The sequence below is a fragment of the Saccostrea cucullata genome, unplaced genomic scaffold (assembly GCF_032062105.1).
Source record: "Saccostrea cucullata isolate Sc308-1 unplaced genomic scaffold, CSIRO_AGI_Scuc_v1 ctg783, whole genome shotgun sequence".
Taxonomy (NCBI): Eukaryota; Metazoa; Mollusca; class Bivalvia; order Ostreida; family Ostreidae; genus Saccostrea; species Saccostrea cuccullata.
This window is the reverse complement of record NW_026932035.1, coordinates 460,847-487,500: the sequence shown is the minus strand read 5'-3', so window position 1 is coordinate 487,500 and position 26,654 is coordinate 460,847. Positions and strand designations below refer to the sequence as shown.

Below are 26,654 nucleotides of genomic sequence, written 5' to 3'. Positions count from 1 at the left end.
AAGTATATAAACCGAACATGGTCAAATATGGTTTTTAAGGTCATATGCAACTTTATTGGGTTCTTCTCTGGAGTTGAAGAGTTGCACTAAATGAAAGAACTATGTGCAATACTTTTAATGTCTATTTATCGATTTGTACACCTCATCTAAAACAAAGAAGAAGGTATGGTTTTAGCTTTATTGCGCCCTAAAAATGTAATGACATCAAAAAGTTTTGAAACTGGCTTAAATATTAGTTAAATAAATGACTCTGATAAATCAGGAAAGAATATGGCATGAAGGTTTACCATTCTGCAAATATGACGTCATTAATATGAAGCATTTCTCTATTTTCAACAGAAAAAGCTTCAAAATGGCAGATTTCAAGGGTGATTTTCCTTTTAGAAAACAATGTCCACAGCCGTCGCCCACGTTAATTTTTTGATATTTTGTGCAAAATTCAATAACAAGTAACATATCTCAAGATCTTTGTGGGCGATGCCTGTGGACAATGTTATCTGAAAGAAAATTCCATTGAAAATTGGTGTCTTCTGCAACTTTTTAAGAAAATACGGGAAAATGCACATGTTTATGACGTCATAATTAGCATTTAAAAACACATGTGAGAAAAATGAATTGTATGATTTTTCTGCATTGAATTTCAATTATTTAAAAAGCATGAGTTTTCAACTTTTACACCAGTTTCATTTTTTAGAAAATCACAGGGCAAAATTTGTATGGAAACCATACCTTCTTCTTTTGATGAAAAAAAATCTGGAATTTATGTTTGATAATTTTTGTAACATTTTTCTTTCAATAATGCAAAAATTTTCATAATTTTATATCTTTTCAAAACCCCTGGTAACACATGCTGATTTTTTGTATAAGAACATGTAATGGTATTATAACTTAAAATTTAAAATATCTTGAAAAATTATCAGTAGGTAAGGTTCCTTGCGTATGTCCTTAAAACATGCTAGAACTGGATATATATCAGAGGGTCTTTGAAGAGAACGATCGAGACTGATTATGTCTCAGGGTGGTTTGTCATAGCATTGTTTAATATGTCCAAAGTAACTGACCTTGACCTTTGATCCAGAAAATAGATGTAATGTTACGACACAATCTTTTGCACGAGTATTCTGAGGGTGGATCAGATTGGGCCAATGGAACAGACATCCGACAGAGGGATAAAATTATTACTCCATGTACCATATGGGATATTCTCCAAGAGCAGGGTTCCAAATATTTTTAAAGATTCATGAATAGAGACAAATTTAAACTCTCTCTCTCACACAGGTGCTTGAGAACAGGAACCCACCCACCCCTAATATAGACCCCCGGGCCTGTTAGACCTTTTTTACATAAACTATATAAGGATGACACATTTGTGATATAATCTATCCTATCAAGTCAGAAAATTTGCTTAAATTAACATTTTATAAAAATCTCTACCCCACTCTATATGATTTTTATAAATAGAATGTAAGGTAGATTTTTAAAAAAAAGTTTGTTAAAGGTAATTTTTCGATCTGTTGGTATAGATTGTAGCACAAATATGTCAATGAAAGATCATTTATGAAAAAAAAGTCGAAAAAGCCCAAGGGTCTATATCGAAGGGGGGAGGGGTCCAGTCCTCAAGCACCTGTGCTCTCTCTCTCTCTCTCTCTCTCTCTCTCTCTCTCTCTCTCTCTCTCTCTCTCTGTGTGTGTGTGTGTGTGAGAGAGGGTGTGTGTGTGTGTGTGTGTGTTAGTTGATTGATTTAGATTCAATTACGTTTCCATATCTGTACAGACTTGTAATAAATCTTATCAAGGACGAAGATCTTTCAGTGTGATTTTTTAAAAAAATATCTATAGGTATACAAAAGCATTATTGATTATAGAAGAAATAATAAACCCATGCGATTTTCTTTGCTGACAAATTCTTTGAATCTGCTTTCTAAAATGATTGTAGGAAAGTTATCGATAAACGACTATAATAACAATTCCAGACAATGGCTTATCGGACTTATAGAGGGTTATAAGACGCATGCTTCGTCTGTAGACAAAGCGCACCTGCATATTGTAAAATATACAAAGAAAGCAAGCATTTCTGTTCTCCTTCTTTGTTTACTTTTTAGAATTGTATATTTATCTGCATTTTTTGTTTGACAGGCATTCTTTCGAGAATCCATTATAATGTGAAGTCTGCAATCCTTAGAAAAGATTTAACGAGGCTATAAATTGATGCCTTATCCCGGCGTTTGATGTGGTGAAGAATGGCTTCTTTCTAATGATTATGCATATCACGGTGGCCGGGAACAAAAGTGGAAATTAGCACATGACAGACTCTTACTAGGTATAGATTTTATTTGTCTGTCTTATGAATTCATCTCAAGAAAAAATGGTAGTAATCCTATCTTTCTTATTGATTTTCTGGACATCTTTAGATTCATTACATTAATAAGATTCGTTTGAAGATATTTTTAAAAAATCAAATTTTTACCGCCAATAAAGTCCTGTGTCATAAACTTCGTGCTAAAACTTTCAAATAAAATGATAGTTCTGTATATCGTGTAATAGTTTAATATACCTGTATAAGAGGTTATATAAGATATAATGGTAATCTATTTATATTATAATATATTTAGTGTATTTAGTCTTTACTTGTATTGCGGTAGTCCCATGTGGACCAATTGTGTAAGCTACACTCAGCACTTTGGACTGTTAAGCAATGAGGGTTCTTTTTCCGTGCCAGAACTTAGCTACATGTAATGCAACACGGGATCTGGGTTTAAACATTTTTCCCTAAGGAATGCAGTGGGATTCGAACCCGAGACGTAAAGATTAACCCCTTTCCGGCAATCTAGAGCAATCGCTTTAACGACTGCACCACGCTGGTGACTAGTACCGCCTGTGTAAAAGTGTGTGGTAGGCATATGAATATAAATATGCATATGTGATTGTAATGGTCGTTTTGTAGGCCTGATTTGGTGTAATGGAATAGTGCAAGTTGAGCAAACCGTTTATTTTTACGAATGCAGCCTCAGGACAAGCTGGGATTATTATGATTATTACATTAGGAACTGGTAAGATACATCTCATTCGTACATTAGTAACTCTCTTCTGGTCAAAAAGCATACAATTCATTGGCTAGACAAAAAGGTTAAAATTTAATGGCTAGTTGGATTGTTCTTTATGTGAATGGTCAGATTCAGTTAATTAATCTCTATATAGTGAAGGAAAGAACATGTCAAATGATGACTAATAATAGTGTGTGATGTATAGACCACATTTTGACCCCGAAGTCTAAGCATCAGTATGTAGATACTAGATGACCTTGTAATAATCCATTTCATCAGGGATAGAATTACTGTATGAAATGATTTAACTGTGATGTGCGACAAATTACTACAATCATTCGTCGTTATTAATTCTATACAATATTGTTATCAGTTGTTTTTTTCGTTTTGTTCCGTGTTCCACGTGTTTGATGGTAGCTTTTCACATTTCTTTAACCAAATATTAGAAACAGTAGCCTGAGGCCCAAGGATCATGAAAGGATCTTAGATTTAGGCCAAATTTTCAATCGCCTATAAAATATTCATGAATTAAGGATTTCATTTCGAAATTTGCAGATAGCAACACTTCTGAGTAGCAATATTTAATGACTTTTTTTTTAAATTTTGGTCTGCTTGACTTGTACAATTTTTATTTTAAAAATGGAGATTTTGAGTTAAGCTTAAGATGTTTCATGATCCTGGGGCCTTTTTTTTTTTTAAATTAATTGTTTCTCACTCTTTTTCGTTATGTCCTTTTACATCTAATACTAGTAGTACAACATATTTCGTGGTGCTTGGACTAGTTCACCTTAAAAATACAAATTATGTTGATAAAAATAATGTTCAATTTTTAAATTTATCGTTAAAAAGTTTAGATTTTTAAAAATGTGATTGAGTAATTGTACTGGTATGTTATATTGTATAAATTGTATTACATATTGAGATGTGTCATGATTAAAGTATGACATTCTGTCGTTATATATTAAAAGAGATGAGAATGATATATATTTGACAAGACTGCTTATTTGTTTTGGGTTCTGAATATAAACATGAATTTTTTGAATGCAGTGTGTATTTAAATTGAGAATTAAGGACATCCGATCCCCAGTCAGGAAGGATAACTCTCAAAATAGCTCTTTGTTTTTAAACTAAAAAGTCTCAACATGAAGCTTGAAATTGAAAGCTGTTCATTTAATAATTCTTAACCTATGCATCTAAATGTGATTTAAGGCTCTTTGAAATCTTAAAAAGAGTCTTATGAATTAAAAATTGACATTTGAACCCTGAAAAAGTAAAAAAAAAAAAAACAATTTTAGAGAAATAGGATTTTCTTAGAATTCAATGCTTATTAGCACGATATGAAATTAAATGTGATCTGTGATGTCTTGCAATGGAAGTAAAAGCTTTTTACACAATACACTGAAAGAAACAGAAGCCACGAACATTTTTCTGACTGCTCGAATACCTATAATTTTTTGACCTAGAATATAATTGTTGATTATTTTCAGTAAGAAAAGGCATATCTGATGTTTCTATTTGCCTTCATCGATTATATGTTATACCGATTATTATAATTAGATCTGATAATTTTCACTATATGATATACTTTTAAAAGTGTATAATGATTAACTTCGAAGAAATACTTTGGGTTAAATACATTACTGTGTGGATTCAATTCAATGCAGAGAAAATTTGTGGGATTTTCAATTACTTAATTGTCGATTTATGAATCAGAGGATTTACCTTGAGCTAAATCGATGCAATGGCCAAGTATACGCGTAAATTCTAACGTACATGTACATGTACCTTTTCCAGTTGTGATTGTAGTACAAAAATCTCATTAATACACGTACGTTGATTTTTTTATTATAAGGGATTGTGTTATTTATGAATGCATGTAATTATGATGTTCCAATTATTTCATCTGAATGTAGCCCTTCTGTATATGCAGATATCGATAACAGGTCTCCAATTACACGTTTATGTTCTTCTTAACACCTTATCGATACATAGTAATTAACTCCTTGCTCATTGTAACATTTTATGAAAAAGTTAGAAAAGCATGTGGCAATTCCATTAGACTATTACAGGTACACATTCAAAAAAAACTAAAATAATCCATAGTGAGCCGATATCAATGATATTTCATTACCTTTACAGGCTGTTAAAGATCATCATATATATACTCAAAGGAAGACGGCCTGAAGAGAATCGATGCGCTCAATACCGAGTCATGCTTCCTTAATACCAGCCACTCTGAGTCCTCCGTGTTAACATTGATCTCGGGCTTTTTGTCGAGCAGAGCTTTTACAAATCATTTCAAAAAAGGTGTAGAAAAATTCTAAATGACATGTTTTGTGAAGAAAATGATATTTTTGGTGTTTTTGACAATACAAACTCGTTTGGTACGTAACGACGTCATAACGGGCTTTGCTGATCAGAATTTGAACTGGACACGTGCACGTCTTGATCTACCGTCTAAGATGATTTGCAATGAGACGGTCCCACCGCCTTTCTTTCCCCAGATTCAACCAAACGTTATTATGACTGCCGTAGTGGTTATCCTCTTCGCCTCTGTAAAGACATTCTACGATAGGATCCGCCACCAGAGGGCCCGAGTCTCGGTGGTCGTCCTGGGAGCTGGACCCATCGGCCTGACCGCAGCGCTGCTGGCTCTACGAACAGGCAGGGTCTCAAAACTGACCATATACGAAGCCAATGATAAAATTTCAAATCTGAAGAAGGACTATCAGATTGCCATAGACAAGAGAAGTGTTTCATTCCTTCGGAAGGCTGGCGTGGATTTTGATAATTTGGAGGGATGTTGGGACAATAGATGTTTTTACACTCGAGTTGGAATCTATCTGGAGTACATGCTGACAATGCTACGACGATCTAACAAAAATACCATCACCAAATTCTCATGTAAGGTAAGGAGATACTGATTCATTACAAAGACAATACCTAGTTACCTTCAATGGAAAGAAATTAAAAACATTAAAATTTTTACTTTTAAGAACTTAAAAGTAAAAATTCAACAAATATCGTCTAACGTACATCAGTAAAAACGTTCTATATCCATGTACTTGGAAAAATTATGTAGTAAACAGATCTTCCCTTATCGAGTTAACACAAAACGCCGAAAAAAATGATATATGTCATTTTTCCTTTCCTTAAAACTTTCAGCATTGCAATGCACTTTTAAACAACTGCAGTGCAGCACAGGTCTAAATGTGTTTGATGAACAATATTTATTTCAAATGCTTTAATGATTCACGATTCAATCGAAAATCTTTATATTTCTGAAATGCCCAGATTTACGTAGAATTCATGAATCAGAAGCTTTCGTTGAAAATTGATGAAATATTTAATTTTAACAAATAGCGCTATACAAAAAATACGACGGATCCTTCTACATCGCTGAATAAGACAACACATGGAAATAAAAAAAACTCTGAATATGATGATTATCTGTGTATAGAGGTATTCATTAAGTCCAAGGATTGAACAAAGTGGTTATAGATGTTTCAGTAATGATGTACAGGTATTAGTTTCTTCAGAACATGCCAAGATACCTTGATTTTCACTCAACAGGAGAAGTCAATAAACGTGTAGAATGATTTACAAAAATAATGAAAACGACAGTGATTTATTAGTATCTTAATCATATTAGAATGATTATTTTTGTTAATATTTTTCAGGATTTATAGTTTGAATCAATATTAATCCTTAATTTGAAGAACAATCTCGTCTCAAACCTTTGGAGCAATCGCATTTAGAAATGTGTATACAGATATCTGAGCAAGGAATGCTTTAGAAATCAAAATCCAGTCTGTGTATTTCTTTTTGTCTAGGATAGCCTTTTTATTCTGTATGGTATATGTGACATTACATGTAAAATATGATAGTACATTTGTACATACATGTATGCAATTAGAAAACAAGTCTTTTGAAATTATAAACAAAGGAACAATTCAATTGCAACATCTTTCAGGATTCATAAATGAGAAATTTTCAGTAATATAACTTTTCCTACAGAGAAGGTGACATCCTCTCTATTTAGCACCGTGCATTGGCCTTTGTATAACCAGAAGTCCGTACAGGATCAGTCGAAAGCCGATGGTGCTTACACGATATCTTTTATAATACAAAACCTAGCTGGACAGAATGCAAATAGTGTTCATCAATTTACTTGGAGACAATAACACGTAAGATAATGGTCAATCACTCCAAAACCATTTTCTTTGCCTCGTTATCACAAATTCATTTCAATTCCCTGGGATGGTTAATATGGAAATACCGACAAAGCACTTTGGTAATGCGGATAAGATTAGGTTGAAAGAAATTCAAATTTATTGTCGATACAATGTACTAGTATATCATTTTCATTAATGTATACGAGAAACTATGAATTATTTAAACGCCTAAAAATGATATTTACCATTGTAACAATCATACTTTGCATAACTTCTTGTTGGCATTTGCTAACAGTTCATATATTAACAGTTCACCTATTAAATAGCCGGAAGATGTAACCAGTTCCAAAGTTGAAATTGGTTAATTTTCTTTCATAAATATAACTTTTGTTGTTTGTTGTTATATTTATTCACATTAACCTAAACCTATTCGATTTTATTTCAACATAACAACCATTACGCAATTTATCCCCTTTTTATAATGCTATAATTTGCAAAACTCTAATTGTGCACTTTTATTTGCACAGAAGTCTATAATGTTATTAAATATGACGACCAAACAAAAAAGTTTACTCTGTTACCTCCCGATGTCTTGCGGAGATAAATCAAATGTAAATCAAATATCTCGCATATTTTCGATAACAGGTTTCATCTCAAGGGCCTGCACAAACGTTGTGAAACAATTTGTTACGTTTTCTACGAGTAATGTACACAGTCTCAGGCTCTGAGTATCTTTCTGGATTCCGTGAGAACGTGATGTTTCAATCAAAGATTAAGAAAGAAAACATTACATTGACCGTCAAATAAAACAGTATTTTTTTCTAAATCCGATTTCTATTCAAAACGGACCTTCCTGCATCACGGTTTATCTATCAAATGCGAGTCCTGTCACAGACTTGTGAATTGGGAGTAGAGGAAGGGGGCAACACACTCCATTCTAATGTGGTTACTACGTAAAAGAAAACAAGAGGCCCACGGGCCTTATAGGTCACCTGAGTATCATGTAACAACTTTCAAACATTTGAATTTAGTTCGTGTTTTAAACCAGAGGCCATGAAATTCACAAGTTTGAAAGAGGCGCCATTGCTTATCATAATTATACACTTAGCATGCTTACCCTAGTTACTTAATACCCAGACTGAGGTAGATCAGAGTAAGAAAGAGAATATGCACTTCCACTTTACAACCAGTTGTGCACCCCACCCTAAAGGAACCACTGATCCTGGGGCAACATATTTCAAAATTTGGAAATTTTATCAATTATTTCATCGTAAATGGTTGATTATTGCCAAAGAGCAGATTTCAACGCATTAATTTATTTTCAGACTATGACACCCCCCACCCAATGATTTCATGCCAGGGGGCATGAAATTAACAATTTTGCTAGATGCACCTTTCTTCATCATTAATATATATATACTTGGATCATTGGCATACCGGTAATACCCAGGAGCAAAGGAAAAGATTTTAATGTATTTTCACTATATAATCAACAGAGCCCTGCCGTAACACCAGAACCCCTGACCCTGCCATGGGGCCATGAATTTAACAATTTTGGTAGAGGCACTCTTGCTCATCATGACTATGTACTTAGTTAATTTATTTAATACCCAGGAGCACAGAAGAAGATTTTTCAAAGAATTAATGCATTTTCACTACATAATCAAAGGAATAGAGCCCCGCCCTAACGCCAGAACCCCTGACCCTGGGGCCATAAAATTCACAATTTTGAAAGAGGCACTCTTGCTCATCATAACTATGTACTTAGTTACTAGTAGTTTATTTAATACCCAAGAGCACAGAAGAAGATTTTAAAAGAATTAATGCATTTTCACTATATAATCAATAGAGCCCTGTCCTAACACCAGAACCCCTGACCTGGGGCCATGAATTTCACAATTTTGGTAGAGGACTCAATGCTCATTACATTCATGCCAACAGTTTGACTGCTTGATGTCCAGGAGTAATTAAGAAGAAGTTTTTTTTTTAAAGATTTTATTAGTTTTAGTGGTTTTGGCCCCACCCCTCAGGCCCCAGGGGGCGGGGACCATAAAATTCACAATTTTTGTTCCCCTTTATCCATAGATGCTGTATACCAAATTTGGTTGAAATTGGTTCAGTGGTTTCAGAGAAGAACCAGAAAATGTTCAAATGTCAACACACGACACACAACGGACGACGACGGACGAAAACGGATAGCAATAGGTCACCTGGGTGACTCAGGTGAACTAATAAAAGTTACTGTATAGACCCTCATTAATAACATCTGAACCACCATCTCCCCTCGCTTTAAAAAAAATTTGAAGAGTATATTGTTTGGTAGCCTGCAGTTAGATGTGTACAGAGGATAATCCTTTTCAGGAACTGTCAATAGAGGTTGTATAGCTAAGATCCAATTTATGGTAAATACGTTATTATATGAGATAACATCAAAGTTTCAAGTGTATAATATGAATAACCTTTATTTTTATTCAAATACTCATGCTGAACTTTATTAAAATAAGTGATGGATTGTAAATGACAGAATAAAACACGAAGCTTACGAGCCACGATTTGACATTTTAAATATTTAGATAAATTTATTAATTATTGCCAACAACTATGATTCCATAGGTTCACCGATTTTATTTTTAGTACGATTACTTACATATTCTAGTTTGAAGTCTTGAAGAGTATTGATACTCTTGCACAAATTCATTTCTTTTCTTTTTTTAATTGAACCCTTATGATGGCCGTATCCTAACCATGATTATACAGCTAGTGTACGGACAGGCGGTGATAATTTTTAACCCATAGTATGATTTTAACAAACTTAATCTACTAGTATTACAAACACAAGTGCCTATGAGTGTATAGTACATGACGATGACTGCAGTCAGACAGTTGGCTGTGCAGTCCTGTAATTCGCTGGACAGTTCAAACATTTGGGATGGACGATCAGGGAGGTACAGTGCCATTCAAATTTTAAAAAAATGTTTATTGCTCTCAAAAATATGCGCTGTTTCTCGACTTATTTTTTTGTATAATTTGACTACCATCCCAAAATATTACAAACCATGTTCTCCTTACACATTCATTAACTACTTCCACAATAAAACATTCCCGAAAACCGTTGTCAATAGCCCTAGTGGGCCTGAAATTTACAGCAGCAAAAATTTCCTCTATTTATCTTGCCATATTGGGTGGCAAGACAATTTGGTCTTGAAATACAATTTTGTTGTAGAAGTAGTAAAATCGTGTATTGAGAAATAAAGGTTATAGTTATATTTTGATATACACAGATAAATGAATCGAGAAAACTTTTTTTAATATGCACAATAAATATACGATTGTTTTCAATTGGTGGCACTGTAGCTCTCCGGCCGTCCATGCCATTTTTCAAGACATCTTCAGCTAGACTGCAGTTTACATTTACTGTTTTGCAGAAGTGTAAGATGCATGGAGTCCTACTAGCTTGGGCGGTTTCAAGCCACGTAAAAAGAAGATTTTATTTAAAATGCCGTATTAAACGTTATAGCTCACCATTTTTAGCAACTTACAGACTATGGCTTCAACAAACTTGAATATTTAATGTAGGGATACTTACACATTAGTTTTACTTACTTAGGCTAAACTGCTATCAAATTTTAAACCATTTCCCTATATGATATACTCCTATGCAAAACGATATTCATTATTGCTACCATTCCTATGCAGAAGCCTTGAAGATGGTGCGGTCCTTCATTGTATAAAATCAAACCCATTTTCGCAATTGATGCTTTGTTCCCAGTTCTGCAGCTATTTTGTGTCAAGCTTGGTTGCAATAGGTTTTATGAGGTTCTGGAGGAGAATTTTTTTTTAAAGTGTGCATACAGGAAGACATAGGAATACAGGCAGGCAAACGAACTAACGACGGCCGATGTAAGCTAACATGGAATTTGTTTTTAGTTTACTCAATTGATAGAATGTAAATAAGAGTTCAATGTATAAACTATTGCATGATTTACTTTCTACAACTAGAATTTTACGAGTACTAGTATATTTAACAGGAAAGACAGCTCAATATAGACTGTAAACAGATGCCTATCAACGTATAATTACTATCAATAATAAATGTTGACAAATAATTTCCTCTCTTTTCTTTATATGAAACTGATGTTCAAACTTACAAATGCAGATTTATAGAAACCTATTAAGAGTCGTTGTTAATAAACAGACATGCTAGCTTAACAATATGATCAGAAGTTCGAAGACTATCAGCTAAAGCTGGATATTTTGTCCATGGCATCAGTCACTATGAAGTTTGTCGATATAGACATATGCAAATGGCAGTTAAAATGATCCAGAGTAATGATAAAGTATATAAAATTATCAGGTTTCATTGCCTCATGAGAAGAAAATTTATTTCTCTTGGTTAATTCACTGATTTATTTGGGGGAAAAATACATACTTTCAAAATAACTGTTGGTTATAGTTGTGTTATAAATTATTTGGATATATATTCATTCAACTATGAATAAATGGGTAGAATCGGACGTGAAAATTATCACCGTCTTTAAAATTTCATAGATATTCCAATACTTGTACCCTGGAAATCGGAAATATTTTCACTACATGTATTTCTAGCATGATATTTTTAGAGCTAACAACATGTATCGGCACATTTTTATAAATTATAAAACGTTAACCTTGGCTTAATTTCTGTTTCACCTATATGTATTCCTTGTGCGAAGACTTTTCTTTGGGGTCAAAATGTTTGACATTATGACAGCTGGCCTTTTAGTAGATATCAAGAAAAACTTTAATATTCTTCTTCCGTAGGAGTTGAACTCTGTGGTTGTGTTATACTCGGGTTATTATTGCTTTTCCTCTGCACCTACGTTTTCTCGTCTCATCACTTCCTTTCAGTTTGACCTTCATCGAAAAACTTTAACCTTGACTTTTAGCTGCATACGTAGAAATTAATGTTTAAAAATCACTTCTAGCCTTTTTTTTCTCTCCAAATTTTGCAAAAGCTAAAAAACAGTTCATGAAGTTTATTCTTTTATCTCGTGCTAAAATGTTCAATAAAATACATTAAGAGACATGGCAATAACAACCTGCTTTGTCCTCAAAAACCTGCCGAAACACAGTTATATCATGCTCACCTTTCTCTCTTAATGAGGTACAAAACTACTGATAGGACTGTTTATCAATATTCTGTGAGAACTTGATGCATTGTGGCATATTTGAAAAACGAGACAGACTATGTGTTGACAGTCAAAAGCGTTTTCGTCGAAATCAAATTCTTAATCAGTGATTTGCTATCCTACGAGTTCCGCAAATTCCCAGAAACGTGTGCTTTGTTTAATATGCAGATTCTAAAAAAAAATCCTTTCAAATCTTCTTTTACGTCATTATACTTAATTATACTGAAAAAAGTTATCCCCCCTTGATTTTCACCCATGAAATAAATATCTGAAAGTTCTATAAAGAGTTTTATACAAGAATTTTATGACATATAATACAGAAAGTACTTTTATAGTGCTAGACTGGTAAATAATAGATGAATGAAAATAAAATAAAATACCTTATCTTTGTGCATTAAATATTCTTTAAAGACCGAGAGAGGTAATGTGAGAGGGAATGAGATAAAATTAGTAATGCTGCTCAAGCACTACTGTGATTAAAGTTTTAACAAGGTGATAGTGACAAATGGCGAAAGTACAGGCAAGTAAATAAATCGATCTTCTTTATGGTCTGTTACGTATGAGGCGCCATTTGAATAATTTCTGATATCATAAAAGTAATATGTTTTACGGTGTGACCGTTGGGGCGAGCGCAGTTACGTACTATCATAAACCTACACATGTACTGCCTATCATTCAAGAAAAAGAAAGAAAAAAGAAAATCATACAAAAAAATCACTTCCCAAGCATCGGGATCGAGATTCCGAATTTCTCGGAAGTTTCCGACAAAATCGGAAATACCCGAACCGTTAAAGTGACGAAAGTATGACGTCAAATAAAAAGTTCTGTAGACTTGGGATGCAAACGATATTTTTATGGCATGGAGATTGCATTAAATCGTTGTTTGTAATTTTTTTCAAGTAAGTTGTTGCTATGTTTAAGCCACCATGTTGCTATGCACCGCAAAGGATTATTGAGAGTCAGGAATTTTTTCACGTGGACTCATAAAAATTTCTTGGAACAGATTTCAACCTGAATTTCCTCTGTTCGTACACGTTAGTCTATTGAGCTCGCTACGCGAGCGGCGCTTCGCGCCGCCTCGCTGCGCTCGCTATTATTGATAGCAGTAATTTGAATTTCTGATATCAAACAAGATGTGCTTGTGAAACACTGATGTTCTCATATGGCAGCTTATGGCGAAGATCGAAGTTTTTCAAATGCAAGTCAAAATCCAAGGCCAAAGTCAGAATTGTTATTATCCAGACAGAGGTCTTATCACAAGGAATATATACTTGAAATATGATAGCCGTAGACGTAGTGCTAACTGTTCAAAATGTATACCCAAGTTGAAATATTTTGAAAAGTGGGTCAAACTCTAAGGTCAAGGTAAAAAATATTTTTACTTTTGAAAGGTCTTGTCACAATGGTTACATATGTGATGTATTAAATCGCTCTGTACAGCGACCGTCAGAATTTCATAAAGTAAGAAAGAGCTAATTCTAATCAGATTGGAAATCCCTAGCACCAATTGTTCGGAAAGTTTTGGCCAAAGTAAAAGTTTAATTTTTTGGGCTTCTTAATTTTCAAGGGCAAGAGGTCAGGTTTAGTACTAGTACTCGAAAAAAAGCCTTGTCACCAGGATTACTCCTATGAAATATGAAAGCCATAGCTGCATCCATTCAAAAATAATGGATAAGATTAAAGTTTTTGCGAACAAACAGACAGATAGACAGCTAGACTGACGTACGGACAAGGCGATAAAAATGGTTACGAAGTACTAAACCGTCCTATACACTAATTATTTTGTTGATCTCTGATAATCTATTCCTCTTGCTTTGGGTAACATGTCCTCATCTTTCATTTCTTTTCTGTGTTGTTAGCATTTGATTTGATTTAATTTCTTCTCTGGATGTTTTTTGGGGTATTATATTACTCAGGTGACCGTTCAGGCCCTTAAGCCTCTTGTTTTCTGTCTCCTGGTTGCCAAGCCAATGAAAATCGTAATTTTCAATCATGAATACCGGTATTTTGAAAGAAGATTTCTTCGCGTTATTTTTATTAAACCAAATTTGTTGTCTGGTTTTACTTTACTGTGAATTTTTTTTTTATTTCCTAGTAACTTAGTTTAATACATATATATATATACTTTATCATTTGATATCTCCCGAATCATTTTATTTCCATCATTCGTTAACAGAATACTGTAATTGGAATACGATCGTTTTTCTATAACATTCTTTTCATGTCTCTATTATTTGTCAAAGCTAGAAATATTAATCTGATGGCTAGTCTTTGTTTTCACTTTGATAACTATAAGAACAAAGCTTAATGAATCTCATTTTCCCCCCGGCCTGTTCAGCTGCGCCCTCTGTTGACTATGCCCTGATGCCTCCTGTCTCGGGGTGTCTTTGTTATGAGAGACTTCTCAGCAAAGTCGATCATTTCTTCATATTTCACATTAATTGTTACGTTAAAACTGTATTTGAATAGAATACCCCCGAGTTCACTTGGAGCATAGTCCTTTGGTATGTGAGATATAATATCACATGTAGCTTGCGTTGACCAGTGTCTAGAAATCAGCAGGGAGCCAAGGACAAAACGCAGGCTCTATTAACTGTAACACTGCACGTATTAGACATAGAGGTTATGTCTTCATTATTTACAATTCTTTAACATTAATTTTAGCATTCTGTGAGATTTGGGTTTACTTATGTAAATCAGAAATAGTTACACAAGAAACAACGGCTATATTTTACGTATCCTGCATTGTGTGGAAATGAATTTTTGTTCCCCTGCAATCCCTGTGGGCATAAAAGTAATCAAACTTAAAGCATGTATAGTAAAAAAAACTGAGTAATGGTGCCTCATCAAAATTGTGGATTTCATGACCTCTGGTTTAAAACACAAACCAAATCCAATTGTTGGAAAGTTGTTTCATAATACTCAGGTGACCTTTAAGGCCCATGGGCTTCTTGTATATTATAAATTGTACATAAAGATCCTTTTAAGGTTTGTGCCCATGCCCCTTTTAAACGAATAGCCTTTATTTGTTTTCCAGTTGAAAGTAATTTGTCACTAAATTGTTCTACCCACTGTAACTTTCTTAATTCAGAACGCTTTGCCTTCTCTAATGCATCCTAATAGGCACCTGTAGCCGTCGGAAATTAGAAAGGTTTGCATTCCTTTTTATTGCAATTTACAGTCAAATGCGATCATTATTTAACTTGTTCATTTCCCAAAACTAAAAGGCTCAATTCCACGTGCTCAGGTTTTCTTTTCTTCCAATTAATGTATCAACAGCTCGTGATTTCTACCTCGTACGACGGTCCATTTCCTGTTTCATATTGCACCCCCTGGCCTGACAGAACTCTTCAGATTTGGAGATATTTCAGAATCTGTATTTCTATTTAACTAATGCCACTTCGATTGTGATGCAAATGTACACGATGTGTCGTAAAGAGCTCCTCACTTTACGGGCATTGATCAGCAGAGTTGACAATATCATCAACACATTTTTCACCCAATCAATGCTGTATGTACTATTGATAATTATAATTATGCTTATTTAATGACGAAATGCTACATGGTGTTCAATGCAATTATTATTAGTTTTAATGTAAATGTACTTTAATTTTTCCATGGGGTCATATTCCACGGAATAACCTTTCATTTGAAAAAGTAGAAAAATACGTGGATATTTTTTCCGACTGTCGTTTTATGTCCTTAATGCATATTGAGAATATTAATTTGGGTTGATTAAAAATCCAAATAGGCAATATAATATTTTCTTAATTTAAACTTTTCAATGTTTCTATACTATTATGCTGATCTTTTGCCAGTATCATGAAGTTTAAGATAAAGAAAGACTGGGAAAAGTGATAAAAATTTTGAAATATTATTTGAAGTATGCGATTTTCAGACAAAAAAAAATGTAAATTTAATTGTACATCTTCAATATCTTCATTTTTTGGGTAACTCTGTTGAGTGAATGTGTACAGTATATTGTAAAAAAATTGAATTAATATGTAAATGATATTTTTATCATATATTCCCCAATATATAATATACATGTATATCAGATATATAATTGCCTCGTGCATTCAGCCTAAAATAAAGAGAAGAAATTAAAAAGAAATTCCAATGCTTCTGAGGGCCTCTTCAACCACGGAATAAATTAACTTGTTTCAGAAACTTCTGAACATTTATTGATATCGACTGATATCTTTGTATGTTTGAAATAATTATGATTGATTACAAGGGCCATTTTGAAGGTTTGTTCGTGAAAAACTAATGTCCCCATAAGGCATCTTTTGGCAAAAGTTAAAATTTCTTAAATGCAAGGTCAACAGGATCAATTTTATAGGTACCCGGGGAAGGCCTTGTCATAAGAAATACACAAGTGAAATATTAGAGCTCTAGCACCAACTGTTCAAAAGTTATTGCAAAGGTGAAGCTTTTTTTTTCAAATGTAGATCTAAGGTATAAGGAAAGGCCTTCTCATAAAAATCACACGTGCAAATCATAAAGTCCTAGCATCAACTATATGATATTGTGAAGTTTTTTTTTAATTGAAGTGGATCAAACTCCAAGATCAATGTCAAAGGGTCAAAGGTTTTGTCATGACGAATATACATGCAAAATATGAAAGCCCTAGCACCAACTCAGTGTTCAAAAGTTATTGCCAAGGGTAAAGTTTGGTAAATTTTTGCAAAAGTGGGTCATACTCCAAGATCGAGAGGTCAAATATGTTGGTGCCCAAAGGAAGGTCTGTCACGAGGAATACACATGTGAAATATGAAAGACATAGCTCCAACAAATCAAAAAGTAAGGGCAAAGTTCATGATTTTTGTGGACAAACAGTTAGACAGACAGACGGACGGACATGGCAAATACGTCCGAATCTACGGGGGCATAAAATATTAATGTTAGCAGGCAAACTAGTAGTATATATGGATCAAACTTATGAAATTTTAACTCTCTTTGCCTGGAAGAAGTGTTGACGAAACATTGGATACAAATGTAAATACCGTTGTAATGTAATATTCATCTACGTTATACAGTCCTTGTCAGTCAGATTTGCAATAGAATTTGCATCTTTGAACAGTGTTGGTTTCAATAATATCTATCAAAGATGTACAATATATACGTGATCTTGAGACTATCAATATTATACTTAAGAACCATTTGTATAGGTTTTAAGGTATGTCCGATCCTCTCATGACTGTGTAGCATAAACGATACCTTGGGAGGTCAGAGGTCGCCGAGCCGGTAAGAGCTGTTTAATTTGGCTCCGGTGAAAAATGGAATAAAAACTATTTTAAGGAGGATTGAGTAAGTGAAGATTGTGTATTTTGTGTTGAAAGTGGTTCTGTGATAGTTTAGTGATATTATTTGATTAACTCTGTCAATGATTTGGCAGTACTTTTGCAATATTAGAAACTTCCATTGTTTGAATATGTGCCCGGTTCACCTGTGAACTTAGCTCACCGTAGAGTGTACAGTACATACAGAACAAATGTAAATAACGGTGAAAATAAGAAGTGGCCAGAATTTCGATACTTTCTGGATCTTTTCCTTTACAAACTGAGTATGTCTAAAACTGTAGCTGATACCACAAAGATTTTAGCGGAAAGTCACTCCGTTATTTTTGGTAATGAAACAATTTGTGAAAACAATGATAGTGAAGTAACCTTGACATCAATACACTCTCTGTTAACTGAAATGAACATAAAACTTACCAACATTGAAGTGAAAAATGAAAAACTTGAAACCAGATTGACGGCAATTGAGGCGGAAATTGGGTCTTTGAGAGAGATTCGGGAGTCCCTGGGCTCGGTGAAGTCGCAAGTAAGCAGTCTAGATGAGGATGTTAAGGTGATGAAAGATGAATATCGAAATCTAGAATCCAATGTGAGTGGGCTTGGTAAGGTGTTTGACGTGGTAAAAGAGACAACGGAGGCGAATAGAACAGTAATCAACAACAACAGGAAGAGCCTAGACCAGTGCATACAGATGCAGATAGTAGCAGATCATAAAGTGAAAGATGAATTGGAATCGGTGAAAGAAGTCAACGAGAAACTCCAAAATTCGGTGATTGATCTCCAGGCAAGATCCATGAGAGATAACCTCGTGTTCTCCGGTATCCCAGAGCGTGCCTGGGAAGATACAGAGAGGGTTCTGCAGGATTTCATTCAGAGGAAATTTAGAACAGACTATGTGATACCGTTTGAAAGAGTGCACAGGGTCGGTAAAAAGAGTGAATTCAATGAGCACCCGAGGAATATTGTGGCGAAGTTCAGCTTCTTCAAAGACCGTGAATACATCCGCACAAACGCCGCAAGGAGACTCAGCGGAACCAATATCTGGGTAAATGAACAATTTCCCCCAGAAATTGAAGAGAGAAGGAAGAAGCTTTACCCAGTGATGCGTCAGGCAAGGAAAGACAGAAAGAAGAAAATACGTCTTGTCCGTGACGTTCTCTATATCGATGGAGAAAGATACATCCCACCCGTTGGATCCGCTCCCGAGACAGTTACAGTCCAGCAAAACCCAGCGAACCGAGAAACTTCACGGGGAACAGACGACCGTCAATCTTTGAAAAGGCCACGTCAAGGGTCAACACCCGATCGTCCCAGGTAGGGGCGCGCAGGAGAACAGCTAACTCAAAATAACAATACTGTAAATACGAACAATGTAAATAAGTTGAAAATACTTTCTTTAAATGTGTGTGGTGTTAAAAATAGGCTACTTTATAACGATTTTACAGAATTCATAGACAAATATGATGTAATTGGACTAACTGAAACAAAAACTGACGACTCGGATAAAATAGATATACCTGGCTATGTAACTTTCATGAAAAACAGACAAAAGCTAACGAATGTTCGATCTGGGGGTATTATGTTGGCAGTTAGGGATAATATTGTTAAATATGTCAAAGTCATTAATACTGATTGCAAATATGTTTTATGGTTTAAAGTAGGCAAAGTGTTACTTGGTACCAGTGAAGATGTATTGTGTGGCATTCTATATATACCACCCGAAGGCAGTAAATACTCATCCCCTGATAGTTTTTTGGAGGTCGAACAAGAATTGATCAATTTAGTTAATGATAATAAGTATGTATGTTTAATGGGTGATTTTAATGCAAGAACAGGTCATTTAAAGGATTATTTTACTGCAGATAATTTTTTGACACATGTTAATCATTCAGAGGGTGCATTTGAAGCTTCTATGTTATCAAGGGCTTTTATTTTTGAAAAATACGATATTCCTTTAGATAGATGTGTTGAAGATACTATTGTCAATAATTTTGGCCATAAGTTTATAGATTTCTGTAAAAATAACGATTTGTACATCGTAAATAGTAGATTTGGTACCGACAAAAACAAAGGTTGTGTAACCTGTAAAAACAGTAGTACTGTGGATTATGTTATCGCCAGTGTACACATTTTTGAACTTTTACAACATTTTGAAGTACACGAGTTCTCTAATCTTTTCTCAGATGTACATAATCCATTGTCCTTTTCTTTGTCCACCTGTTTAATGTCTAAAAATAGCTCCACGTGTGAAAACCAACCAGGTGTAAAATTATGGTGCCCCGATAGGGAAGCCGAGTTTCGTAATAATATTGATATTTCAGCTGTGAAATCAATTGAGCGTAACCTTATCGAAATGAGTAATAATGATGTTTCAAGTACTGACATTAATAAGGTAGCAAAAGATATTTGTAATATTTTTACTAAATCAGTCAAAGAATCTTTTGGAATCTCTTCAACGGGTCAATATTCAAAGGATAAAAAACGAAACAAACCTTGGTTTAATAGAGAATGCAAAACAGCTAGAAGGAAATTTCACTTGGCTAAAAGAATGCATAACTTATGTAAATCAGAAGAAAACAAACAAAGCCTTAGAGAGACGAGTAGAAGTTATAAAAAAGTGATGGATAACTGTATTAGAAAATATAAAGCTGACTTAACTCGTAAACTCATGCAACTACGTACTACAAATACTAAAGCTTACTGGAAAATATTAAATTCTTCTAATAAAGAGTCAAAAAGTGCTGTAGATATTGAAGAGGTATTTAATTATTTGAAAGGTATTAATGAATGTAACAATGAGTCTAATGATGATGATTTTAATTCGGCTGATAGAGAACTAGATCCGAGTGAATCTTCTAATGATATACTTAATTGTGAAATTAGTGACGCTGAAATTATAGAAGCAGTAAATAAATTAAAAAATGGAAAAGCATCTGGTTTTGATAACATTGTAAATGAACATATTTCATCAACATTGTATACCTTTTTACCTGTGTACAAGATGTTTTTTAACATTATTTTCGATAGTGGACTGGTTCCAGATGAGTGGCTAATGGGTATTGTTAAACCTATTTACAAAAATAAGGGCGATCCGACCGCTCCAGAAAATTACCGTCCTATCACTTTATTGAGCTGTTTGGGTAAACTTTTCACATGTATACTAAGCAAGCGATTAGAAATGTACGCAGATGAGATTGAACTTATTCAAGAGAATCAAGCAGGTTTTAGGAAAGAATATTCTACTCTAGACCATATTTTGACTTTGCATTTTTTATCAAATACACTGATGAAGTGTAAGAAAAAACTTTTTTGTGCTTTTATAGATTTCAAGCAAGCGTTTGATACTGTTTGGAGAAACGGTCTGTGGAGTAAACTTTTAAATTATGGAATTAAAGGCAAATGCTTTACGTATATCACAAATATGTATAAGGGAATTAAATCACTTATAAAGATGAACGGCACAACAACCGATTTTTTCTTTTGTAATGTCGGAGTCCGGCAGGGGGAAAACTTATCTCCTTTTTTATTTTCCTTGTACATTAATGACTTAGAGAATTATCTTGTTGATAGAAATATAATTGGTTTACAAAGTCTTACAACATCGATAGAAAATGATTTATGTGTTTATTTGAAACTCCTCTTACTTTTATATGCCGATGACACTGTCATTTTAGCAGAAACTCCTGATGATCTACAAAATGCTTTGAATGAATTTGAAAGCTACTGCTCAGAGTGGAAATTACAAGTAAATATTGAGAAAACCAAAATATTAATTTTTTCAAAAGGTCCTTTGAACAAAAGAGTATTTTATTATAATAACAAAAGTCTAGAAACTGTCAAAGAATTTAAATATCTTGGTATCATCTTTTCAAGATCTGGCTCCTTTTTAAAAGCCAAGAAACATCTCTGTGACCAAGCCCAAAAAGCAATGTACGGTGTTATCAGAAAAATAAGACAGTTTAACCTCCCTGTAGTATGTCAACTTGATTTATTTGATAAAATGGTTTTACCAGTGCTACTTTATGGTTGTGAAATCTGGGGTTTTGAAAACCTAGATATTATTGAACGTGTACATTTAAAATTTCTGAAACATATTCTGTATTTAAAAAGTAGTACCCCGAATTATATGGTTTATGGTGAAACAGGACGTTTCCCACTATCTGTAATTATATATTCAAGAATAGTTTCATACTGGTGTAAGTTACTGAATAGCTCAGATAAGAAAATTTCATGTATATTGTATCAATATTTAATTGCTAATTCACAATATGAAATTGGTAAAAACCCTTGGATTGACTGTGTTCATCGCATTTTTGATTCATGTGGACTATCTCATATTTGGAATGAACAGTTTTATTATCATCTTAATCAAGACTGGGTTACTGCTGTTGTTAAACAAAGATTGCAAGATCAATTTATACAAAAATGGAATTCTGATATTAATAGTTCTTCTAAAGGTATTTTGTATAAGACTTTTAAAACAAATTTTGAGTATGAAAATTATTTAAGTATTTTACCACTAAAATTCAGAAAAATACTTGTCAAATTCCGTACTACTAATCACCGTCTACCAGTTGAGCTGGGAAGATGGACTGGTATACCATTAAATGAAAGACTATGTACACTCTGTGATGCAAAACATGTTGCCGATGAATTTCATTTCATACTTGAATGTAATGCACTGTCAAAAATCAGGAAAAGGTATATTAATGAGTACTACTTTATTAGACCTAATATTTTGAAATTTTCTCAACTGATGACAAAACAAGATGCTATGTCGCTTAAAAAACTTTGTATGTTTATATCAAAAATATACGATTTAGTCTGTCCTCCATAATTTGTTCCCCTTATTTATGTCATTATTACATGTTTTATTTATTATATTTTTTTCTTCATTTTCTTTTTCCATTTTTCTCCCTTCTCATTTTCTGATTGTGTATATCATATACTTATACCTCTGACCTGATTATAATATATATACATGTTGTAAATATTTATCTTTGTCCTCATGTACCATGTATTTAATATGGTGTTGAGCGAATAAATGAACTTGAACTTGAGTAGTTATATAATTATGTAAAACTTTTCATTCCATGAGAATACAGTTTACAATGCGCTGGCTTAAGGAACGCCAAATTAACTTAAATACTCAGTATTTAAACCTATCTTCTAATAACTAAACTTATCTCCAAATGAATTAAAAATAGGCATAAGGGAATTAAAAATAGGTCTGAATGAATTAAAGATATGTCTAAATGTTTAATAAATTACACCTATCTTCATTTCGATTAAAGATAGATTCAATATTGAAGTATATACCTACCTTAAATTGATTTAAAGATAGGTATGGTTTGAAGATAGGTACATGTACAATTGAAACATCCACAGGGGATTTGGAGATAGGTTCATTAGATTCATTTGAAAAAAGTGAATGCTCTCAGGCAAATGCACATGTGAGAGCACAGGCACCTGAAGTATGACCGAATAGGGCCATTCTTTAAACGTGAGAAAAAGTACAATTTGCTTGCATTTAACGACATATAGATGTGTTTGACGGGGAAATTTTATATTTTCGAGGTATAATACACTCTGACATTTTTTTTTTCATTAAAAAAAAAGGGGGGTATTATCCATACTTCAGGTGCCTGTGGTGAGAGTAAGGACTCCTGTAAGAATTTTAATCATAAACTATTAAAAAAAAAACCTTTACACTATAATAAAGGATAGCATTATTCGAAAATATTTTGTCTGATTTTTAATTAATGTTTTTTAACTAATGATGTATTACTTGTCATTTTAATATATTAATAAAATTTACATTGAACAAGGAAAGATTACTCTAAATGATGTCAGATTAAAATTTTCAAAGTTGATATAGCATCTCGAGTTATCTTTCTTTTAACAATGCAGCATAAAATATATTGATCTATCATCCGTCTGTCATATTATCGTCTTGTTCTCTGACATTTTTATGCAGTAGCAGTTGGTATACGATTCGTATACAAGTGTCCTGCAGATGTAAAATGATATTTATGCCCTGTTCACACGGAGAGTTTAATTCGCAGTAAATTAATGCGAAGTAAACTAATGCGAATTAAAATAATGCGAATTAAATTGCGTTCACACGACAGCTAATTCGAAGTAAACTAATGCGAATTAAAATTTTACTTCTGCAGCCCGGCGTCAGCACGGCTATTATGACGTCATTTGCAGATCACGTCACCTTATGCAGAAGCAGATCCATTTGACATAATGGCAAAGTGTCTGTATGCACATTTTGATGATTAACAAAATTTTCCTTAGTTTTTCACTCAAAAATAGCACAAGTACCTATGGCTGACCACCGACAAGTGGCATTTGACTAAATTTTGCCATTACGCATGCGTCAGAATTTAATTCGAATTAGCTTCGCTTAGCGTTCACACGGAGCTAATGCGAAGTAATTTAATGCGCAGTAAACTAATTCGAATTAAACTAATTCGCATTAAATTCTCCGTGTGCACGCTAAGCGAAGCTAATTCGCAGTAAACTTACGTTTAATTCGAATTAAACTCTCCGTGTGAACAGGGCATTACATGTAATTGTTTTCATGTCTAATCTTGAGGCCCAATTTGCGATTTGAAAAAGGCTTTTTTCTACTAAAACCTGGTTTTCCGAAATCTTTTTGCAGTAAACATATCATCTTTTGCAATGTGATTGTTGGTATCTTGTAGATATGCATTTAGTTTTTAGAAATTTAATTTCATCCGGGGAGAGAGAGGAAGGGGGGTTGTAAATATAACGTTTTAAGTACAAAAAAAAAGATTTTGTTTTAAGCTACAAAGGTTAAAGATTCTCCTGTGCATATACAATTGTACAAATGTTTTGGAATTTTCTTTTTCATTCGGGAGAAAAAATTGGCACATAAAAAGTAGTTTGTTTGTTTACATTAAAGATATATTTTTATGCTCCCGAGTCCCGTAATCAAATATTCGGGAGTAAAAGTATATATAGTTTTTATCCTGCCCGTCGTCTATATGTCCGCAAAAATTTTAACCTTTCCATAACTTTTAATTGATTGGAGCTAAATTATGGTTTTCATTTTTCACATGTGTGTTCCTTTTGACTAAACCATCCCTTGGGTACCAATATATTTGACATCTTGACTTTGACCTTGGAGTTTGACCCAATTTTACACAAATTAACCTTACTTTTACCTTGAGCATAACTTTTGGACATTTGGGAATTGGCTTTTTTCCTTGAGACAAGACCTTCCTTTGAATACTTGTATCAACAATTTTGACCTTTGACCTTGACTTTGGAGTTTGAACTACTTTTAAAAACTTTAACCATAACTTTTTAACAGTAGGTGCGAGGTTCTTTATATTTCGCTTGTTTATTTCTAATGACAAGGTTTTTTCTTTGCGTACCACTAACTTGGAGCCTTTGATCTTGACCTTTGTAGTTTGACATACTTTTAGAAAACATTAACCTTGGCCATCATTTTTGAATGGTTGGTGCTTCGGCTTTCATGTTTACCATGTATATCCCTTGACACAAGTCCTTTCTTTGGGTAATAACATTTTTGATCTCTTGGCCTTGCATGAATTTTATCTTTCATTTGAGACTTTAACCTCTGCATATGGGTGCATTAGCTGCAGAACTGTAGCTCTCCGAAAAAATAATTTGACAGACGGTCTATCAATATATTATTCGGAGAGCTACAGTACTGCAGCTAATGGGTGCATCAGTATTTCTCATACACGTCTTGTTTTAGAAAGATATTTTAATGCCCCCTGGATATACGGTATACAGAGTAGTTTTTGCCCTGTCTGTCTGCCTTATGTCTGTTTATCTGTTTGAATTCAAAAACTTTAACCTTGCCCATAACTTTTGAGTTGATGGGGCTATGGCTTTCATACTTTAAAGGTGACAAGACCTTTCTTCGGGTACCAATTAGTTTGGCCTCGTGGTCGTGACCTTGGAGTTTGACCCACTTTTACCCCAAATGTACATGAACTTTAATTTTGGTCATATCTTTTGATTAGTTGATGGCTAGGTGCCATGGCTTTTAAACTACACATATGTATGTGTCAAGACCTTTCAATGGATGTAAAAATATTTGACCTTTTGACCCTGATTTTAGGGTTTGACTCACTTTCTAAAAAACTTAAACCCTGACCATATTTTTTCAATCGCTAGTACGAGGGCTTTCATATTTCACAGGTATATTCTTCATTTGGAGACCAACAAGTTTGACCTTTTAACCTTCGAGAAACTTGAAACCTGCATAAGCTACCATATGGGGGCATCACTGTTTCACAAGCACATCTTGTCAGAATTTTTTATTGTCATGAGGTGTAAAGGATATCGGAATTTACGAATTGACATTTTATCGATCCTTGGGCCCAATTGGGGATCGAGAAGTATCAATCTAGAAACACAAGCGTACATGCTGCTATAATGTTCTATGTACATGTAGATAAGAAGATGGGTACATGCAAATATCATTTCAATAAAGCATGGCATAAATCTAACGCAATGGAATTGTAGAAGAGTGATCTTGAATAAATTTCTTAACCACAATAAACAGAATAACCTGTAGATATAAATATTCTCTAAGAAACATATTTATTTCCTCGTTTCCGATTATCTTGATTTAAAAATTTCCTACCACTGGCGTTTATGCTTATGATATTTGACATACTTGCTACTAATGCTGGCTGATTTCTGTCAATATTCTCTGCTTCTTTCTGAGAAGGCTCCTGTTTTGTATCAGAGAATTTGGAAGCTCCTTGTCAGTTCAATACACAAAAAGGAAACAAAATAACGTTATATATAAGTAATTCTTTTTCAATGTCTCCGCTTTTATAATTCAGGTGCCTTCAGTGGGGAACTTAATGCAATGTGTACATAGCGATTTATTTTGATTATAAGTGATCCTTTGAAGACGCAATTACTAGTAATCGAATTTATTGGTGGTTTTTCT

General features: G+C 33.8%; 1 protein-coding gene across 4 annotated transcripts in view; it reads left to right on the top strand.

Moving 5' to 3' along the window:
- Positions 1-26,654, top strand: part of LOC134234314 (uncharacterized) — a 45,476-nt gene that overhangs the window by 5,931 nt on the left and 12,891 nt on the right. For 3 of the 4 annotated variants that reach the window (XM_062716364.1, XM_062716362.1, XM_062716361.1), the window contains exons 2-3: positions 2,136-2,319; positions 5,183-5,952. In XM_062716364.1, the coding sequence (XP_062572348.1) occupies positions 5,368-5,952 (585 nt within the window). In that variant the 5' untranslated portion in view covers positions 2,136-2,319; positions 5,183-5,367. Of the gene's footprint in view, positions 1-2,135; positions 2,320-2,949; positions 3,050-5,182; positions 5,953-26,654 lie in introns of those variants that run through there. The other variant, XM_062716363.1, reaches the window with a different exon arrangement.